The sequence below is a fragment of the Haemaphysalis longicornis genome, unplaced genomic scaffold, assembly GCF_048455015.1.
Source record: "Haemaphysalis longicornis isolate Haplotype H1 unplaced genomic scaffold, Haemaphysalis longicornis Haplotype H1 scaffold_9, whole genome shotgun sequence".
NCBI lineage: Eukaryota > Metazoa > Arthropoda > Arachnida > Ixodida > Ixodidae > Haemaphysalis > Haemaphysalis longicornis.
The window spans coordinates 1,657,871-1,680,658 of record NW_027526460.1 but is presented as its reverse complement, the minus strand read 5'-3'; the positions used below and the strand labels follow the sequence as shown (position 1 = coordinate 1,680,658).

General features: G+C 48.2%; 1 protein-coding gene across 1 annotated transcript in view; it reads right to left on the bottom strand.

Annotated features, from left to right (window-relative positions):
- Positions 1-22,788, bottom strand: part of Cep97 (centrosomal protein 97kDa) — a 159,271-nt gene that overhangs the window by 30,853 nt on the left and 105,630 nt on the right. The window contains exons 10-13 of the mRNA XM_077684313.1: positions 4,179-4,335; positions 3,165-3,224; positions 2,467-2,680; positions 835-951 (exon numbers count right to left, since the gene is read on the bottom strand). Coding sequence (XP_077540439.1) covers positions 835-951; positions 2,467-2,680; positions 3,165-3,224; positions 4,179-4,335 — 548 coding nt within the window. The remainder of the gene's footprint in view (positions 1-834; positions 952-2,466; positions 2,681-3,164; positions 3,225-4,178; positions 4,336-22,788) is intronic.

Here is a 22,788-nt window from a genome sequence, read left to right as displayed (position 1 = left end):
ACAGTTTTCCTAGCTGGTAGGGCCCTGGAACATCTGAAAGCAGAATTGTTATGTGTACCAGCCGTAAATGTGCTAACAAAGAGAATGCTGCCGGCAACCATGACACTGAGCAGCGCATCTTTTCACTGCACGTGCACGGGTGAAAGCAGGTGCGTAAAAACTTATTCCCAGCCAAACAATAATAAAGCGCAGCCTTTCCTATTTCTTGACAAGGTTCTTGAGTTATGCATTTAAATCGACTACTGTACACGTACAGTAGTGTCACGCCTAGAAACTGCATGGCGGCACCTTTCACACTCCAGAAAGTTTAGTGCCAAATTGAATTTATTTCCAGCAGTTTATTCAGAAATTCCTTGTAATTACCGCGCTATATACAAACACTGGCTTTCATACGAGCTAGAGAACATGCACTCTCAAAAAGCGGTTGGCTCTCCGTTTAAGCTTTGTACCAGGCCGACACTGTTTCTTCATAAGGTGCACTTTAATGGCAAGAACTTTGCCATGCTCGGACTGCACATGTTTGCTCATTAAAAAACACGCATCACTGCCTGGAAGATTGGCAGAAGAGGACACCTAAAAAGAAGGGTTTGTGATTAAGTGAACACGACAGTGACCCATGGGTGTAAGTTAGATGGGTACTTTTTTAGCACTTTTTTTAACCCACCCGTTTTAGTAAAATGCCTGCACAGCCACGCTGTTTGGGCCCGCGTGGATTGAGCAGCTGCACAGATTTCCATTAACGGCCTCCACTTCCAGGAATCCTCGGCACTGTGCGCTGAAATGAGCTGTGCATCCTTGGGGAGGGAGGTGATGCACGGGAGTCAAGTGACGTACCGTGGAGACGACCGTCCGTAGGAGGACTTTCCGTAGCTGTGCAGTATTGGCGATCCATCCGATCGGAATTCCGGAACAGATCTCGTCATGATGTCGTCTTTGCGGGAACGCCGTTGCCTGGGGGAACACACAGCCGCAAGCTAAGCATGCACGTCTGCACCACGCTCGCTGCCACAACAAGTGCTGGGAGCAACAATGCGAGCTGCCTGCACCTCCCCCAATGATGCAAGTGTAGTACTCGCGCCGTTTGGTCAGCCAGAGCGGCAGCTGCTTCAGAGGGCTCAGGAAAACGCCTGTGCACAAACGCCTGTGCATCTTCTGGGTGGGGAGCAAGGAAAGAGAACTGAGCACCAGAGTGAGTGCCCAATCCAGCCAATGAACGTGCCACAGCGGACGAGAAGGAGCCACCACGGAGGAAGTACGAAACGAGCTGCTCCTGCTGCTGCCGCGGAGTGAGGGGAACTGAGTCACCTGCAACGGGGAGATCCCGTGCTGCCTTGGCACTGTGGCCCTGCTTCAGGGCGGGGTGTCCTCTACTGCAGAGACAAATGTGTGCCAATAAGGGCAGCCAAGCTGGTGGCCACCATGTGCTGTGAGCAGAACAAACCAGGGCACAGCTCAGTTGGCACTGAAGAGGTCAGGCGGTGTGGCAGGACCCCCTTCCTCCATCCCCATACAGAGGCCATGCAGACAAAATACAAGTTGGTTTTAGTCGAAAGATGCAGCGTTTCATAGTGCCCTCAGTGCTTGTCCGGCAGCAAACGATGCTTTATTCACTGAGAAATGAAACATTTTAAGCCCCAATTTCCATTCTCCCGCCAAAGCGTGTGTTTTCATGACGTCGACAATGGTGTGTCCATAGCAGGGCCTTGAAACTAAATATAGCCCGCTGACCAGCACTGCTGCCATCTCACAGGTGGCCGTTTGGTTACCTTGTTTATCGCCCACTTTCATAGATGGCGCTGCAATACTGCTGAAGTGCCAGTGCTTGCACTTTGCTTTTGGCCGTACCTGTGTGCCTGCTGCATTTTGAGTAGGGTTAAGCTACGACTCGACAAACATAGTCCACAAACATGCTGCTTATGTCAGTTGGTCAGGGTTGTGTCAGAGAGGTCAAATGCGTCCGATGGCTGTGTTAGGAGAGTCAACCGGCAAAGTGTGGCACTAACTGATCCAGTTTTTATGTGTTCATTTGTAACTCTAATTGTGCACCCCACAATTCTTACTGCTATAAAAATAACGTGCCCTAAATTTAAGCGCAAACAGCTCATTTAGCAAGCTTATAACACCTGCCTAATTTGCGTTTGCTTTTGCCGGCCTCCGCCAATCGCAGAGCTGGCTGGTATGACATCACAGGTTCTGTTGCGGGAAATGAGCTAGTGGGTCGCATGGCCATTCCCTTTTTTCCTAATCACAGAGCTTGTTTGAGCGAAGTTTACGTTAAAAGTGGCATCCGCATGATTCTAGCGAGCACATCTTTCGAATGAACCACACTTGCGTTCTGTCCTCGCGGCCCCTTAACACCTCGGTGCCCCCTCCCGGGCCAGCACCAGTGATCCCGGGAGGGCACAGAGGATGGGCGGCGGAGGAGGAGGGCCAGGGGAAGCGGTGGCGCATGCAGGGGCAGCGCACCTGGAGCGCTCGTTGCCGTCGGAGGCCTTCTCGATGGGGGGGCCACGGGGGTCGAGGACCGAGCGGGTCAGCAGCTCTGCGCCCAGCAGCTCGCAGGCGTCGCTCAGCTGGCCCTGCTGGGTCTGCTGCGGCCTCGATGGCCCCTCGTCCGAGTGCGCCAGCAGGTCGGGAAACGGGTCATACACGGAGCCCCGCTCGTCCTCGCTCGCCGAGACTGCACCACCAACCATGCGGCAGTCGGCAAGATCGAGAGGAGAGATCTCGGCGGCACCTGGGCCGGCCCGTTAGAGTGCCACAAAGGCAAAAGCTCAACGGCTAGCCCTTGCGATGCTCATCAGCAACTTGTCTGCTGCTACACCTTCCTTCACTTCTTCCTCTTTTCGTGCCAATTACGCGGACCGGCACGCTGGCGACGCTTCGCACCTCACAGTGCACCTGTTGCACTCACATGCCGTTGCGTTCCCCCGTCACGCGGCAGGCATGAGCCACAGCGCACTGGCCAAATGCAAGCCCTTTCCCACCAGCTAGAACTCCCCTGTGGCTACGCTGCTCCAGTTAAAGAAGAACCACAGCCCAAGAAGAGCGTTGCAGCCGGCTAGTTTGTTGGCTCGCCACTGCACGTGAAGCCGTTGGGATGTGGCTGCATCTAGCGCTGGAAGCCAAGAGATTGGAAGAGGCAGCACAGAGCCATTACTCACAGTCAGACCACCTCTCCCTCGCATGCCTCGATGACGGAAGCCTTCCGACGGCACTCTTAGCTGAAAAGAAGGAAAGGCAACACCAGCTTCAGTGCAGGCTGGTGATTTCTATTCACACGGTAACCATAATGACTCCCAGAAGACTAGGAACAAGACTAAGAACCTCTCAACGGTAAAGCCCACTTTATCTTATCCCACCCTTTGACCTGTTTCCCCCAACAGGCCTTGCATCCAATATCCAATAAAGACTTTTCTCTCTCTCTCTCTCTGGGAGAGTGTGTTAGGATGTGTGGTAAGAGGGATGAGACATTTCTGGAAACTCTGACTGTATCCGAGAAAACAGCTTTCTCCCCCCACAGTGTTTGTTGTTCGGTACCCCGCCCAAGGCCTCCCATCTCCCCGTGATGTGATCGTTCCACGAAGAGCAACTCTTTGCACTTCAGCGATTTGAAATGATCCCATGCCCCTGTGCATCCAGGCACTGCGTCACCACCGACCGGATAATGGAGACAGTCGCTGCGGCTTCCTTCCCGTAATAGTGAGCACACTTTTTAAATGTGACCGCACATGCTGAGGGCGGGACCCACCTCAGATGCGGGACCCACTCGGAGCGAAATTCAACACACAAGGTACTGCCGGGAAGGTGCACTGATGTGTGCCCTCCTCCTCAAACGCATGGGAAGCTGGCCACTCAGGGGGAAGACGACTGGGTCACAGCACGGCACTTCCTCCAAGGTCACAGGAACTTGAAAAGTACTTCCACCAGCCAGCAGCGCTCGGGCAGCTCTGGGCCATTGTAGCCAGAGATGACTCATCGCTGCAGGCATGTCGCCTTCTCTGCACAAAACTCACCGACGATGTGTACGGAAACCTGTCTCAAGCGCCCTTTTCAAGTTCCAGTGCCTTTAAATTTGTGTGCACTAGCAAGCAACCATGCTGGACTGCGCCGAGACAGCACGCAGCTTTGGCCTAGCTCCAAGCACGAGTGAGCGTGGGCGAGAAGGAGCTGCTCACGCCTGCGGTTCCCGGAGGGCGGCGTGCCATGCCTGCTGGCGGCATTGTTGTTCTCCTGGGCCGCCACAGCGGGGGACATCTCGTGCAGCAGCTGCTCCCGGTGCTGGCGCTGCATGCGCAGGATCCGAGAGATGCGCTCCTCGTCTTCCGACTCCATCTGCGCAGTGAGCACTCTGATCACGAACTGTCCGAGCCCCTTTGCAATCGAAATTGGCCACAACCATGTCGGCGCCAAACAGCTGCTCATCCGCAGACCAACCTTTGTTTAGCATAGACTACGATGAGCAAATAAGGGACCTTCTGTTCTTTCATTTCATGCCACCCTATTCCTATTCCTGACTTCTTCAATGCTCAATGTACAGACATTAAATGGCACAGCTAGGGCAGGTGACACGACACGTTTCGCAACTAACATTTTCTCAGTTGGTTGAAATACAAACTCATACAAGAACACAATTAGTCGAAAGAAAAACCTCATGGAAACCGGAAATTATTTTCGCTGAGCTTGGCAAGCGCATCATGCGCCACTGATGATTGTTTTTGTGATTCTAAAATTACGCGAGATTGTGAGGCACCTACGTACCGCCCTGGCTGCTGTTTTACTGTGTGTGCATGTATTCCTTAGATTAGAAAGACTGCTGATAGTGTCCGTGACAGGAGACGCAGATGTAACAGTGCAGAAGTAAATTGACATCCATACGAGAGAACGAACATGCACACAAACATTGCAATGGTGATAATGACTGCGTGTCAAATAGGCATATGTGCCTTGAGCGGTTCAAGGCAAACCACGATGTAAGGACTATTTGCCCAAGTGCTTGCACTGGAGACAGTCCCCATCCCCGACCCCTTGAGGGGAACTCCCAGAGCACGCTCCGGCCACAGGCTCTGGGATGGGGGAGCCAAGAGGAGGGCAATAGCAGATGGCCCCAGATGGCGCACATGGCCTCAGTTCACAAACACCGGCGAGCTCTGCAACAGGAGCAGCGTTGGAAGAAGCGCCCCGACAAGGGCCCCAAAGGCAACATGGGGAAGAAGCGAGCACCGCGTGAATGAAACGGTAAATGCAACATTCTCGCTTATTAGAAGACACTGTGGCGAAAAAATTGTTCTTCATTTTCACTGCACCGGTACAGTTCTAATCACCTATAACTACTGACCTCAAGAAATCACTGCCAGAGAGAGAGAGAAGGCTCTTTCTTAAAAAAGCAGAGATTTTTGCCGGCGTTTGCTATCATCTACATGCTTCTCTGCTAAAGATCTAGGGAATCTAGGGGATCTAGGGAAAAAAAGGCCCTAGAAAGAGCTGGGCAGAAAGAAAAAAAAAAAACACTGGCGTGGATTGATGTGCTTGACGGACGATTTTTCAGATTGTGTCACAGAATCCACGATTTTAAAATTTGACCAATGTCTTCCAAATAGGAAAACAAACTTTGAGGGGAAAATTCATGGTCCTAGGATAGTCTTTGGAGTTACCGGCCCTTGTTCTAGGTGATCAATATCTTAAAAAAAAAAAAACGGGATCTTGGTGCCAAGTAGGCCACACATTCTAATAAAATATGTTCAACGGTTTCTACAGACGAACAGTTGTCGCAGTACGGGTTGGTCGTCAGTCCCGAGGTGAAAAAGGTAGCTTAGTGAAAAAGGTAGTGAAAAAGGTGAAAAAGGTAGCTTAGTGAAAAAGCCGAGTTTAGTTGTAGGCGATGGTATAATGTTTTTATGCTACGAGGGAGCTGTCTTGGAAGTCTTGCCTTCAGCTTTGGGTCAATCGCGTGCAAAACGGCTCGGTTATTCAGTTGGTTACACCATAGCCGGTTTCTTTCAGTTACTGCAAAGCGATGCGCCATAACCTCTGTTCTTGTAAATAACACTTCCCTGTGGTTAAGGCCCATATGGGCCGCTTCATCGGCTTTTCGATTTCCAATAACACCACAGTGGCCAGGTATCCATTGCCATTTGATAGTGTGCCCAGCAATGCAAGCGAGGTGGCGAAGGTCGGCTGCGGTGCAAAACTGGCAGAGGAGTCTGTAAAAGGTGACGTGGCTGCAGGTGGCGTAGGACGCAAACCATTGCTTCTTTTGGGGCATAGAGCTCAGCCGCTGCCCATCACGTTGGTCGCTCCAGACCAAATGAAAACATTTCACCTGTAAGTGGCACGCACGTTCCAGATGAAGAGCTTGGCGGGGATGACGATCCATCCGTAAATATGCGAGTTCTAGCTGAATGCATTTTATACGTGTATTCCAGCACGATATGTAGCATTTCAGTACGGGGCATTGTCTTCTTGGGGCCATTAATTCCAGGGATGTGATATTGAATTTGCAAGGGAGTAACTTTCCAAGGAAGGAAAATATTAACAAACCAATGCCAAACAATATACAAGCATAAAAAACTTACCAGGCGTTCAGTGCGCGAGAGATAACTGCAACATATATGTGCTTTTTTCCCAGCAATGAGGCTTTGCCACAGGGCAGGCCTGTGTACACAAAAGGCAGCTAGCTTCACGGGTAACACCATGCGGGGATGGGGATAAAAAATAATTGAACATTATGCGTGGCTACACCCATTAAACATTACTAATAACTGTTTCAATAAAATAGCTACTTGGATTCACCTAGTCAAATTTTCAACCAAAATACGTAACGTTCCTTTTTTTTGCTCTTTTTCTACCCCACCTATTAAAAATCGCATTCAATTTGAACGGCAACTTCAGTGCCCCTGAAAGGAGCCATGCAGACAAAATGCAAGTTCGGTTCATTCAAAAGACTGCCTCGTTAGAATAACACTGACACCACTTTTCGTGCAAACTCCATTGAAATAGGCTCTATACCGTATTTACTCGCATAATGATCGCACTCGCGCACCCCTAAATAAAATTAGGCTTAGAATGTTTTATTTCTCAGTAATAACGCACCGTTTGCTGCCAAACCAGCGCTGGGTGCACTGTAAAACAGCAAACCTTCCCGATAAGACAACCCGATATTTTGTCTTCACGGCCCCTTTAAATCGCGTTTGAGGAGCTTCATAATCATGCACAGTTATTTGGTGGTTAGCTTGGAAAGTGCCCTTCCAGAATCAGATTCATTTTCATTTATGCGACAAAAACTTGATTTTCGAGCCAAGTTTGTGTCGCCCGTGAGCGGAAAGTGGGCTCCGCCGTTGCGCGCCACTCCTGCGGAAGAAGAGGTGAGCCTTGCGAGTAATTACGCTGCACCAGTGTTTAGATTTTGTCATCAGGGGCCCACCGGTAGGGAATCTGAAGATTGTTTGCAATTGTCGGATCTGCGCTCTGACAGTAATAATCCCTGAAAGGGGCTGGAAATATCAAGTATCGTGTGTTTGTGAAGTTAGTTTTTGATTTTAGGCAGTTTTATTCTGCTGTGTACATTGCTGAATGTCGTGTAGCGCTGAGTAGTAAATACAACAGAACCACTCGCAAACAGCTTACAGCAGTTTCACTTTCGTTTCTGGATTGCGAAATTCATATTAGGGGCTGCTACTCAGTTTCTCAATGTCGAGCCGATTTTCCATGGTGCCTTCGTCACCCACCTGCAACTGTTCATCGAGAAAAAAAATTGGGGCAGCTTCACACTATTGTGGCGCGAAGGCTGCCTGTAGGGGCGCCATTGAAATCCCCCTAGCAACTCGTTTTGAAAACAGCCGCAGAAGGCGCCCTGGCGCGCTCCCTACGGTCGCCGCTGCTTTTGCGGTACTTTTCCGACTGAGATACATACATACCGGCGTATGCATACGGCTGATTGTAGTTCCACTGCCCTGAAATTTACTTGTAGTGTCTCCATAAGCAGCGCTTCCTCCGATGGTCATGTTACGGCTGTACACTATGACGGAAATCGGTTTCATGTGCTTACATAATCCAGCGGAGCACTCACACGCGACAGCACGCCAGTTACGCTTGCCAATGTCCTACCTCAGGTATTGATCGCTACCCATGACAAGCTGGTGTGCCATAAATTGCACAAGCTGTCTGCGAGAGAAGTACGATGGATAATGCAAAATTATAGTTGGGGATCAGCAGACGACAGAAAATTTAATGCTGGGTCGTCTTGTCGATGTGGGCGCACGCAAACACTCATCTGCTGCATATATTCTCCATGAGCAGCGCGGAGACAGGCTTCCAGAGTAATCTGCGTCCGCGACTAAATGTTCCTTCAAAGCGCCGTCATGTGGCACAGGGAGCCTGCAGAATCTAGCACAAACTGAAATCAGAGGGCCTTATCAGATTCCCCACTCTTCCAATGGCCCCTTTCATCAGTTGTGAACTTCCTTCAAAAAATGCGTCTGCCGGGTGATCAGCTGTTCGTTGAAGTCGAAAAAGAAAAGGAAAGTGAACGTGTAGCATGTGTGTGTGTGTGATAACTAAAACGTTTATTCTTGATTTCGCTCTGCATTTGTACACAACGATAGTGCTCTAAACGTACTATTTGCTCACAGACGTCGCCATAACAAGCTTTTTAGAGCGCGGAAAGGCAAAAAGAAGTCAGAGAGAACCAAAACACTGCATTAGCACCTATCATCCACGCAGCGCTCATCTCATAAACGCCGTGGAGATGCGGCAGCAGATCAGCGCAGCGATCGCGAAGCTCGAGGCATATAGTGCGAAGCTGGCAGCCCCACCTATCTCATTGTTGATTCGGTTAAGCTTATGCGTGGCAGACCTGGCCAATGAACACTTGGTCATTGAAGTATGTACAATGTGTTGTTTTATTTTCAGTACCAGCCATTTGTTCCAGGATTGGACCAAGGTCATCATATCCGTTCTCAAGTAGCGGCACGGCGGCTTTCGCACCACACTTCCCCTTCGGGAGTGACGCTCTTCTTTTGTCACCCCAACTCTCCCTTCGTTGGAGATGCCCCTCACATGGATTTCCGAACTTGTTGTATGTGTTGTTTATTGGCACAAGGGCAGCTTGGCCAAAGAGCGCCAAATACCAGGGTCTTTTATATTTCTTTAGGGGTATACTTCTTTAAGTCAAAGGGTTAAAAAATGGTGTAGGGGGCCATTTCATTAAAAGCAACTTATTGGTGTAGAGAGCCATACTGCTAAGAACTATAAGCGATGAGTGGAAATGCAGTTCAGCTTTCAGTGATTATGCAGTCCTCATCAGAGGGAAATCGGTGAAACAATTATGGTCGATACGAAATTGTTTGTAAAAATCCGACGCTAAATAAATACTCGGTGAAACAATCATGGTCGATACGAAATTGTTTGTAAAAATCCGACGCTAAATAAATACTCTAGGACACGACTACACGCAAACATGGGATTGTCTGCAAGGAAATGTGCTGGGTGAATCGGGATGTGGTGCGTGTAGAGTTCTGGAAAGTGTTTACGTCTGTCAGCATCGTGTTCTTTGCATTCAACAAGGATGTGAATAACGGTAAGTGCTTGTCCGCATCTCGAACATTGTGGTCTTTGTGTGCCATTTAAAAGGTAAGAATGTGTGCCGTGTGTGTGTCCTATACGTAATCTGCAAAGTGTAACTTCAATGATTCTGTTCCGTTTTTATGTATTTGCCTATTTTTGGCTTAATTACATGAAGTTTGTTCTCTGTCTGTGTGTCCCATTCTTCTTGCCATTGCTTGCGGAGTTTGCGTCTGATGAGAGGCTTTAGATCAGTGTAAGGTATTAATGTCACGTCAACCTCATCACGGTGGGTGGCATCAGCTGCTTGTCTGTCAGCAGACTCATTGCCAACTATTCCGCAATGGCCGGGGACCCAGCAGATTGTAATTTGGAGCCCCATAGAGTATGCACACATAATAGTCTTTAGAAGTTGGTTAAAATATGTATTTTTGTGGCTTTTGCCAGACGATAAAGCCATTACAACACTAAGTGAGTCTGTGTATATAATTGACATAGGTATTACGCTTTGTATGATGTGTTCAACAGCCATAGTAATACTGTATGCTTCTGCAGTGAATATGCTTGCGTTTAGGTTCATTGTTTTTGAGCAGGAGAAGTTTGGTCCAAGTGCCGCACATGCTACTGCAGGGCGCGTTTTGGATGCATCAGTGTAGAATTCTGTGCATTGATATTTGTGTTGCAGACTTAGGAAGTGTTGTTGTATGAGGGCCTGAGGGGCTCGGTTCTTATCAATTTTAACAAATGACAAGTCGCATGACACAGGTAGAAGTTTCCAAGGTGCAATGAAATCCGTAAAAATAGTTTTCTGAGTGTCCGTGAAAAATATTCCCAACTCAGAGGCCTCAGACCTGGCTGTAAAAGAAAAAGGTTGGGCCAGTGAGGGGCGTTTTAAAAACAAGTTAGCGGTAGTGTGATCGCTTAGTAGTGCGTTACAGGGATGCTGAGGTAGCGAGGCCACTTTAACGGCATACAAGAGTGCACTGAATTTACGCTGGTGTTCTAGGGACCACATGCCAGACTCCACATAAAGACTTAAAACGGGACTCGTACAGAAAGCACCTGTAGCTAGCCGGAGTCCTAGGTGGTGGACAGCATTGAGCATCTTGAGGGCTGTTTTTGATGCCGACTGATACACAATTGCTTCCATAGTCAATTTTGGAGATAATTAGGCTACGGAATATTCTCAGTAAGCATGTCTTGTCAGTGCCATAGGACTGGTGTGATAAAACTTTAAGTATGTTTAAAGATTGCATGCACTTCATTTTGAGTTGCTGAATATGTGGGATGAAAGTGAGCTTTTTGTCAAGCAAAATACCCAAGAAATTCTGTCTATCCTTCACGGGGATTTGGTTTCCATTGAGCGTAATGCACGGCTCCACTATGATGCCTCGCTGCCTAGAAAACAACACACAGGAGCTTTTGTCGGCGTTGAACCGAAAGCCATTTTCGGTTGCCCATTTTGACAGCCTGTTAAACTCCTAGCTAATTGTACCTGTCTTTCGCAAACTGCTACATTACATGATTTGAAACTTATCTGGATGTCATCCACATAAACAGAATAGAATAAAGAGCATGGCAAGACATTTTTCAGGGAATTCATTTTGACAATAAAAAGCGTACAACTCAAGACACCCCCCTGAGGAACGCCATTTTCTTGGGTAAAGATTTGCGACAGCGAGGAGCCTACACAAACTCTGAAAATACGGTGGGTTAAGTAACTTGTAATGAAATTTCACATATTTCCGCTGATTCCAAGCGAGTCTAAGTCTAGTAAAATTCCGTGGCGCCACGTGGTATCATACGCCTTGTCTAAGTCAAAGAATACCGACATGCCAGTTTGTTTATGAACAAAAGCGTCTCGTACATAAGATTCAAAGGTAACAAGATTGTCGTTTGTGGAACGATGTACTCGAAAACCTGATTGGTGATTATCCAGCACACCATGAAACTCCAAGAAATACAGTAAACGCCGGTTTATCATCTTTTCTAACAATTTACACAAGCAGCTTGTAAGGGCTATTGGCCTGTAGCTGCTAGGCAGACCTGGGTCTCTCCCTTGCTTCAGCACAGGAATGACAATTGCCTCTTTCCATGACTTTGGCAGTCGTCCTGTTTGCCATATCAAGTTGAAAAGGTAATGAATTGCTTCAAGCGTGTCTTGGTGTAAATGTTTTATCATCTCATATGTTATGTTGTCTGCCCCTGGAGCTGTTTTCCTACATGATGAAAGTGCAATGGAAAATTCCTGTTTTGTGAGTGGAGAATTATAACCGTCGCTTGATGTTTTCTTGTTGTGAAGAGGCTTACGTTCTGCAATCTTTTTATGACGAAGAAATTCTGCTGAATAGTGGGTAGAGCTGGAGATATGTTCAAAATGCTTGCCGAGCGCGTTAACCTGATCCTCTAGTGTGTCACCTGTTGTGCTAATAAGTGGGAGGGTGTTCGTGTTCTGACCCTGAAGTGCTCTTATTCGTTTCCATACCTTGTGTGTATCAGTGAATGAGTTTATAGAGGTCAGGAATGTTCTCCAGCTCTCTGTTTTCGCAGCACGTCAAATTCGTCTCCCTTTGGCTTTTGCTCGTTTAAATGCAATAAGGTTTTCAACTGTTGGATATCTTCTGAAGGTTCCCCAAGCTTTATTTTGTTCTTTGCGTGCAGTCCTACACTCCTCGTTCCACCATGGTCTGGGCCTGTTTTTTGTGTTTGTTGAAGCTCGAGGGATGGAGGAATGTGCGGCATCAATAATATGCGCAGTAATAAGGTCTGTGGCTTGGTCAATGTCTAGATGCTGTATGGATGTGTAAGAAAGCTCAGATAATTCTTTGAACTTCTTCCAGTTTGCTCCCTCTTCTTTAAACCTTGTTGGGATGGTTGAAATTGCAGGGTTGTGAGCTAATTTAAGTATGACAGGAAAGTGATCACTGCCATATGGATTTGGAGCGACGCTCCATTCAACTAGAGGAAGTAGAGTGGCAGACCCCAGCGCTAGGTCAATAGAAGAAAATGTATTGTGTGTTGCGCTGAAAAAAGTTGCTTGTTTCTTATTGAACAGACAGGTGCCAGAGGACAACAAGAATTTTTCTAGGAGTCGCCCTCGAGGGTCAGCCCGTGCTGAACCCCAGAGCGGGTGGTGAGCATTCAAGTCCCCTACTACAGTTGAACCTCGATATAACGAACCTCGATTTAACGAAATTCGCGATATAACGAATTTTTTCAAGTTTTCTAACGAAATTTTGCTAAATGCATGTATTTTTGTCTCGATTTTACGAAGTAATTTTGTGCGGCGCTTTCGATTTAACGAAGTCACGGCAAGAAAGGAAGAACGAAATTCCGGTCGAGGCACGTTTTATTTTGCCTCTCAGGCCCTACATTGAAAAAATTCAGTACTCAAATTGACTCTTGAAGGCTAAAATGAAAGAAAAGCGGTGAAATCTACGGTTAACAACAATTAAAAGCGAAGAACGAAGCTGCACAAACCGCTAGCGGTCATAGACGGTTTAATAGTGCAGCCACTATTTTGACGTCTCCATCGTTGCCTACGCCAGCGCCCTCTATGCTTAGGCTACCGAAGCCTACTTCAAGCTTTTTTTTTTCTACGCGTCATTGCACGCGGTGCTGCTGCGCTAGGTTGTGCTCGCTGATAACCAAATTAATATTTTGTTCGTGCATCGTTAGGTGAGTCTTGTAAGCAGCATGAGCACTCCAAGAGAAAGAAAAGTGTTCCGAACAAGAGCCTGAGGAAGCTCGGTGAAACTGACAGCCACCGAAGTGTGGTGGATGCCATCGATGTTCTGCGGAGGCACGCAGGTGCACACGAATGTTTAAGACCTTGTTAGCGCTGTCAGCATACGAGCGTCACGTAAAGCCCGCCCTGGTCAAGAAACGCCAAGCACTGCTTACGGACTTCTTCACTACGGCTTGAACATCGAGTGCTGGTGGCAATAAATTGCTCTCTTTGAACGTGGTCATCTTCGTTTCACCAGCGTTCATTAGACAGCTGCGGTGCGGAGAAATCAGTTTCGTAAGGGCTCAGTGGGCATAGAAGTAATTGCTTAATCGAATTTGGCCGGAAGATTAAGCTTTCCGGATCACGTAAGCGCTGCTCCACACAGTGAAGCGGTCCGCGTGTACTCCGCTCAACTCGCAATCATGGTTTTATCTCGAGTGTTGTGGTTGAATCACGCGCCCATACTGCGGAGCCCTTGTACATGAAAAAAGTCTTTCGAAAGTTTCATAGCAGCCTTCCGCTGTTGGCCCGCCGCGCCTAAGCCTACCACTGAATGGACGAAAAGAGGCGTAACTTCGAACGAGCACCTCGGCGGGGTGAAGTTCACGGGACATGGACGCGGGTTCAATTGACTAACAGCGGCATTTTTCATTTCTTTTTTCATTTCAGTGACCGAAATGAAAAAAGAAAAAGTGGAAACCTAGTCTGCTATCATATTTAATGAGGCGTTGCGGAAAAAGCACCGGTTTTACGATGACACATGAACTACCGTCGGCTATCCGAATTCCATTGCCCAAGTGTTGAAACTCTTAATTCACACAATTTCCGCGGCCAGTTTTAGTACAAATTTCGCTTTAATTGGAGAGGTAACTACATAGCAGTTGTTGCCTGGCGAGGGCCAAAGTGTTAAAACCCCAATAACTGGTTAAATGAACTGTAAAATCGAAACCTCGATTTTACGAAATTCTCGATTTAACGAAATTTGCGGCCCCAAGTACGACTTCGTTATATCGAGGTTTAACTGTAATAAGAATGGTGCTGGAAGTTGATCTATTAAACTTTCAAACTCTGTTGTTGTTAGGTGATAGTCGGGCGCAATGTATGTTGAACATATAGTTGTTAGCCTACCAAAAATAATGGCCCTCATTGCTACAGCCTCTATATTAGTCTGTAGGTTTAGTTTTTGGCAGGCCACCGACTTTTTAACAACTAAAGCTACACCACCTGATGAATGAGTGCAGCCGGCTCTGTCTTTTCGAAAGATAGTGTATTGCCTAAGAAAGTTAGATTGTTGACTATTCAAATGTGTTTCTTGAAGACATAATATGCTTGGCTGGTACTCTGTAAGAATTTCATATACATCGTCAAGATTTCTGATTAGGCCCCTACAATTCCAGTGAATTAGGCTTTCTTTCATATTTTATTTACTAGAAGAGGAAGTTTAGTGTGTTTCTGGAGTATCATTTGTTTTTGGGTGGTTGAACTCTTGGAGGTGGCTTTTTCTGGCACTCCAGGGAATGGCGCCTTTCTTTGCACGTTTGTGAAGCCGGCGAGGCCTGCGTCACCTCCATCTCTTCATCTGATGGCAAAGGAGTAGCTGACGGGTCAGGCTCCTTCACCCGCGCACCCTTAGGAGTGCTGGATGTGCGTGCCACAGAAGGCAGCATCAGCGCAGCGTTCGCAGAAGAAGAGCCAGCGACTCCCATGTCCTTGCCCGTCAGGCTTTCAGGGGCCAGTGGAACAGGACTGGGGAGTGCAGACTCTCTCACGGCAGTGGTGGTGGACGCCACTACCACCGGTGGTTCCCCAACCGGCGGAGCAGTGTCCTGGGCTGCTTGGGGCAACCCAGAGGGGGGCAGGGGCAGGACCATGTCTGCACTGCAGTACTGGGTCGCTGCCGAGACAAGACGCCGCTCCGCCCCCCGGCAAGCTGCGTCGGCATATGCTCTAGACGAGAACATAGCGTGCTTTTTGTGGGCTTCGGCAAAAGTGATGTTTTCAGTGACTTTCAAGTGTATGATTTGCTTTTCGTTTTTGAAGACGTCACAAGACCGGGAATAGGCTGCGTGGGGATTTCCGCAGTTAGAGCATTTGAATGTGTTGCTGGGACAATTTTCGGTTGGGTGGTCATGCTGAGCACAATTTCCGCATGTCAGCCTACCTCTGCATGTGGTGGTACCATGCCCATAACGCTGACACTTGAAGCATCTACGAGGATTTGGAATGTAAGGGCGAACCTGACAGCGAATGAAAGCAGCATTGATGGTCTGAGGAAGAGAGCTTCTGTCAAAGGTTAGTACAACATGTTTAGTCTTGATTTCTTTGCCGTCGCGTCTCATAGTAATTCGTTTTACAGCTGTTACACCTTGATCACGCAGGCCTTCAAGAAGATCTTGCTCCGTTTCATTCAAAAGTTCTATTTCAGAGATTACCCCCTGCGAAGAGTTCAGGGTGCGGTGCGCTGAGACAGCTACTTTGAGGTCACACATATCAGTCTGGTTTAGAAGCTTGTCTGACTGGTGCTTGGTGAATACTTCGACAAGTACATCACCTGATGACAGTTTCTTTGCCTTGTAATTGCTACCAACAATAGATTCAAGGGATTGTGCCACTTTGAACACGGACTTGCTTGCGAGTGCAATTTCAGCTTCAAGAGAGTGAATCACGAGGAATTTGGGAAAATTCTGTGGTGCACAAAATATTTGGCTGTTGGACAGTAGCTTAGTTGCTTTGGTGCGGACCCTTTTCGGGGCCCGATCTTTTGGAAGAGAGGGTTTCGATAATACCATGCGACATAGTATAAAGCAGGGAACTGGGGTACTTTCTTCTTTGACGTTACCCTGATGGTCAAAGAGGTCCCGGAGCTCCCAGCCTGATAGACAGACAGGCAGCCCATCAGCCGGAGCTTGACCAGGGCTCCGACGGCCATCGTTCACGGCTTCCAACCCTTCACCTTTCAACTTCTCGCCACGGTAGGCAACAGCTTAAGTATGGGGGGCTCGGGGTACGCGGTGTCGCCACTCACCGTCACCAAGATTACTCAAGGTGCCCCGTGCGGGGGGATTTCCGAACTTGCCGCTGAAAGTTCTCCATGACTGGCAGCCTGCCCGGGTCATTTCGTCCGCAGGCCTGAACACCTCTCCCAAAAAAAGACCGTGTTAGGATGCGCTAGAACCAGCAGCAACCGGCTTCGAGAACTCAGCGTTTGTAACGCGGGTGTGCTTCCCACTCGAGGTGCGGATGCACGTGAACTGGCGAGGAGAAGAACACGCGAGATCACGCCACAAGCACTTGGCATGCACAGTGTTCTCGAAGGTCGAGCGGTGTCGGCGTGCACGATAACATCTTTCCAGCTTAAACAGCATCACCGTTGAAAGCATGCCATATGTTTCACAGCACCCTACAACTCATGTTTGTGATAAGATCAGCTGCAGTTCAAATGATAACACCCAGTGGACCAATAAGTGCTCATTCGAGAACAGTGCTTTAGCAGAGCCTTGCATACCCTTAAGTGAACTATAATTACTGTACTAGAATGCAGTTACATGCCAACATCTGTCTGAGGCCAGTGTCGATTGCGTGTGTGGGCATTTCTGAAGGTCTACTTAAACTAGCTGTTTATTCTGACAAAGTTTGCAACAGTGTCAGCATTGCTTCCTTGCAAAATTGTTAGGTGGCGCTGCAAGGCAGGAGGCTGCTGGTAGTGAACAATATTTGATGCACAGCTCCTCACCGAGAGCTTGCCAGCCACGATTCTGGCGTGTCACACCTCCATTTCTGCAAACAGGACTACAATGCCGGAGCAGACGATGGCAGTAAATCACAAGTATATGCAAATCACAACTACCAGCGAATGACAGGAAGCCTTCACCAAGTTTCATTTTCAACTGCAAGTGGATTTCCTGTATGTAACGAAAGAGTTAAGATTACAAAGTCGAAAAGTGAGCGCCAGTTTTTGAGAAAGCTCTGCAAAACGACGAGGTTATGAGGTTGGAAAGAAGGAGAAAAAAAAAAAAAAGAAATGCCGGCCGCGAATGCGCGCTGGTAACAAGGCTGGGCGCACGCGAGGGGATACAGCAACGGCCAATACGAGACCTTCATCAGCGCGCCATGTTTGAATCTGGCCCACAGTCCGCCGGCTGTTTGAATTCGACAGTAGTTCCACGTACGGTTATGGACAAATGAAATGCAAACCCGAAAGCATGAGACAGAACACGCAAACTTGAAAACTACTCTTCGTGGAGGTCGAATAATGGCGCAGCCATGTGCACCTGCATGACAAGAAATTGTGCTATTTGTGTGTTCTGGTTCACGAAGAAGTGGGCAGTGGGAAACCCCTCCAAGCCCGACTGAAGACGACGACGCTTGGAATGTAGCACAGCCCCGATGTGCGCTCGTGCTATCATGGCCGCCCCTTAAAATCATCGCTTCATCCACCACGGTCGTATCCAGCCTCGTCCTGCCGCCGCGTGACAATATTTTCGTGATAGCGAATTCATTTGTCCATAACTGTTTCGAACTGCTGCGACCGAAATTGTTTGGGAAGGTCTACAAATTCCAAAATAAAGAGAGAGAAAAAATTGCTGAGTGAGTAAAAAGTTCCATTGTTTCACCCATGCGTCGAAAAAAAAAAAAGAGACGGAGGAAGTTCCACGCAAAATGACTGTAAACATAACTCTTGTTTTATTCAGGACTGAATGTGCAAAGGGAGAAAGACAGGCTTGCCGACAAACGCCAAGCAAGAGAGTGAACCCCAAATCTCAGCGGCCACCAAGGAAGATGTGAGGCTCCTCAATTGAGCTGGTCTAATAAATTCTTTCGGCACTATCGACGCGCCTCATAGAGTGCACATACTAATTCGAAAGAAAGATAATAATACAGGCGGTAATTTAATTTATATCAACTGTAGACCGCTGTTCATCTGTTCATTTCATCTTAATTCCATTCTGAGGAATGTGAGCTTTCCGCAATTCCTTTCTTTTCTATTCCGCAGAATGCCAAACTTTTGCCCATTCCCCCACCTGGAATTGCCAGGAAGTTCAATTCCATCCCGCAATTCCTCTACGTAGAAATTATACCTTTTCGTGACTGTATCAAGTTACATGGGAACGCAAATTAACACAGAGCTGCACAAAGCATGCGCGTCGCCAAAGTTGAGGGATTTCGACACCTTGGGGTCACCTGTGCTGCACAAATGGCCGATCCCTGCCATAGTATATATTCTCATGATCGACATACAATGGCTTGCTCGAGTACGCTGCGCTGCGGGAAGAACACGCCGCTATCTGCTTGTTTCGTTCTGCACAGCATTTATATACAGTCTAGTCCACTTATAACAATATCCAAGTGCCAAGGAAATCCCATCGTTATAACCGATAATTGTTATAAGCGGGTTGCGAAATAAAAAGACGGAACACAGCTCAAAACATTTTATTCGCATGCCAGCAAGGTCGTACTACTACTAATTTGCGGAAAAGAAGGTACAGTGGGTCCCCTTTGTTTGCTGCGTTTGATGCTAGAGCAAATATTTTCCAAGAGCATCTACAGGTGCTTCACCTAGCTGAGGTAAATGTCCTTGGCGGAAACAAAGTAGTCCCGGAGGGACTGTGTCACGCATTGGGCATCCTACGAAGACACTACCTGAGTAGGCTGCGCAACCGCGTCGTTAGAGTCATCACTGTTGCACTTTTTGGTGTGCAATATCACCGGATTCAATCGTTATATCCGATATCGTGGCACTGGAGTATTGTAATAAGCGGTTTATTTTACCGTAGAAAGAACACAAAAGTGTACGGTGCCATAGCTGTTCATCGTTCTATCCGATATATTCGGTATCGTTATAAGTGGACTAGACTGACCACTTGCTGCAATAAAGTTTTCTCCTCCTCCTCCTCCTGTATATGCTTTTTGTCGACTTTGATTTCTTTATTCCTGTATCATACAAAAATGCCAATTACCACATTCGGCGCTATTTCCGTGGCAATAAAGACTGCATCTTTTATCTACACATACGAAATGAGGTTGCCATCACGAGGAAGCAAGTGTCAGCAAAGCTCCACGTGGAGTTTCCAAAGCAATTTACCGCCTCATCAAATTGCTTGCGGTTCAGGTGCCGTTCGGGTAAAGAACAGCGCGAAAGCGAGGACAGCGAAAGGCAGACAAACACAGGCGCATCAAAGCGACACACAAAGTGGGGGCCAAGTGGTCACGCGGGTCCGGGGACAGCGCGCCGTAAATTTTCCTCCGCCCACTAGGGCTAACAGTGGGGCTCTTCGATTTGCAGTCTCGGACTCACCGCGGACTCCCCGAGAAGCAGTCCGGCATTCGATTTTCCCATACTCGGACTACCCGCGGACTATCCGCGGTGAGTCCGAGACTGTCAATCGAAGAGCCCCACTGCGGGCAACCAGTGAGCTAGCTCGAGCAGCTCCAATCAGCTGCGGCACTGTGCAGCGCACCTCCGGTTCGGCGCACGGGACATTGCAGTGAGAATGCGGGAGTCCGCCTCTCCGCAACGAATGCCACGCACACTGCAGACTCATGCGCAAGCAGCATTCCGGCGCGCGCCCCTTCACCGCTGTTCCTCACCCGCCTGTCCCACTTTTTTTTTTTTTGACACTTTAAACTATGCATCATTTCCAAACACGTTTCTTACACAGACAAACAAAGATTTCCAGGCACTGACGATGAGATTTTTCAGGCACCAAAATGCCCCCAGTACAAAGAACTGTGACCCGTAAGAGTTCTTCAGGCAGCGACTGCGCCCTGGCAGAATGCTTCCGTCTAGCTCTTATGTCCACATTGTCACCCCAATAATAATAACCCAAATTTCCGAAAAATCGCCCGAAGCGTCACTCTTTGACAGTGAGCGTATGCTTCACAGCAGCCGTAACAGAAACGCATGTGCCCCAGCAACACGCAGTATTCGCTCCATGCAGCGGTAGCTGTGTGTTGTGTAACGCGATTGCTTACAACATGAAGGGAAATTTGTAAATCAATTCGTTTTGGGACTATTCTCGGCTATTCGCGAAAAACACAGGCGCGTCCATAGCGGCCTACAGCGATTGCACCTAGCACTGAAAGCACAAACAAAAATCATATTGCACCTAAATCATGACACACTGAGTCAAATTCACTATCTCGCTTATTTCCCTATAGGACAGGACAACTTTTAAAGCAGAGCTTTGCTAATCCCGTCGAGCAGTTTCACCGTAGCCGTGGATCTGGCCTTCATTTGGCCGCAGCTGCGCATCACTTGACTCGCTGAACACGAGGTCGCGGGTTCGATTCCCGGCCGCTTTTCTCATGGAGGCAACAAGCAAAAACGCCCGTCTGTACGAGATTTCGGCGCATGTTAAAGATCCCCAGGTGGTCAAAATTAATCCGGAGCCCTCCACTACGGCGCGCCTCATCGCCTGCGTTGCGTCGGCGCGTTAAACCCCACAACCAATCAATCAATCAATCAATCAATCAATCAATCAATCAATCAATCAATCAACTTGACTCGCCCGGCCGAGCTCCGCAGAGGGTCGTGTTCGTCGCTTTCGCCACCGCTGCTGGCTTGGCGCATGCGCTCTCCGCAGATGGTTAGCGCCTGACCACGTGACTCGCCGCGTGCATGCGAGCTTGGCCATGAATGAGAACGAGGCCGGGCGGTCTTCTCTGAGCGTTCCGCGGTAGCTGGAGGATTTGAGCCCTCGTCGGCAAGCGGCGTCTGACCATCCCGCGGACATCTCCCGGCGAGCCAATCCGGCTCAGAAAACGCGAGAGGCGGGACCCCAACCGTTGACAAAAGCAGGCTTCGGACGTATAGTATAATTACCGCTAAATCAAATGTTAACCAAGCAAAACAAAAACTTAACCAGGCTAAGCCACCAGGCTTTCGCTTTGCACGTCCAGGGTTATCTAAGCTAAGCCGCAGCCATTTTTCCCGCTATATTTGTAACTATGTTCGTATATCCCGCCAGCATTGGTCTCATGAATATTAACAGAGCAGAACAACACGAGTCAAAACAGAATGAAACCTTCGCATGCCTTTGTTTTTTTTTCGTTCTTGTTTGGGTAAGTGCACTTTGTATTTGGAAGCTGGAAACTTGGCAATCTTGTGACGTCATCGGTTTCCCTCTCTGAGTCTGACGTTTGAGGCATGGGCGTGCGCACTTTTGCCACGCTTTGCGATGCCCCCTGAAAAAAAAAAACACGGAAGTTGAGGCGAGGCTCGAAGAAACCACGCAAGAAACAAGAAAAGAGCACAAACGCCGGCTCTCAACTAAACTGGATTGCCCCGGCAGCTGGTATACGGGTAGAACGAAATGAAGAAAAAACACCGAAAATGTATAACCATGCAGGTGCAGCTTTCCGGCTCATGGCAGCTCTTTCAGAGTCACTCCGTGTAATGCAAGTACTTTCGTCCAGCCGCAGTTAATACCGATGGCGACAGCAGCTTGCACTGTGCGCAGTTTCAAATGGCACGAAGTGCACGGAATTCGCTATCCCGTTCGACTGTACGGTGAAGGCTTTTCACCGTGAATCACACAAAACCTGTTCTTCCGGGTATTTTTACGGTGATATCCAAGTCTAGAAATATGCGCGTTTTTTTTTTTTTTTTTTAAGTTTCGTAAGCAGGCTTTTCGAGCGAGAAAGCTGAGCGTTATAAAGCACGCATGACGAACGGCGGATATCTGCGCCGGCAAACCATCTCTCGATAGGGAGATTTGTTCAGCCCGGGCGGGTGGGAGGGAGTTCGCTTGTGCGTCGCTTCTATCTTGTTTTGCTGTGCGCTTGGGTTATCTAGCTGCGTTTCTTGGTGGCCGCCTGTGCGTGCGCTGTTCAAGATATCACGATAGCTGCAGCCCCGAAATGTGCAACCCCTGTTTAGACGACTCCCGACGCATCGCTATTGCAATTGTGTTCTCTCAAACTGTCATTCAGGCAGCTGCTCGTTTGCCCTATACAATATTCTCCGCCACATGACAATGGGATAGACTATGTACAGCGTTCGAGGCGCATACCGTCGTTGATGGCTCTTTCAACAACGCACGAGCACTGGTGGCCTCAATGTTTACACCTTGGCTAAAGGCTGCACAGGAGCCGGGGAAAAATTAGCATTTGCCCGTCGGTCGGTACTGCTTATATTATACCACAACTTGCGAATATATGACATTACAGCGACTTTTCGTGTTTAGCTTTTGTTTTTTTTTTTTGCATTCATTCCTCTATGTTTTCGTCTTCTCGACAAGACCCTCAGTGAACGACGTCAACATTTTCCCCTAGAAGAAGCGGTCAATGTAACCTTGGGGCGCCGTACTGGCGCACGCACCGGCCAAGGCATTTGCGCTACAAAAGCATCTCTTTTCACTAGCGACATTTTTTTTTTCTTGTCTGGGTCCGTAAGCTCGTAAACACTGAAACCATGCCAGTGGTCGTGTTTGCGCAGAAGACGATCGCATGAGACGAGAAAGTTGTGTGTTCTACCCGTGCGCGGGTAGAACGGGCAA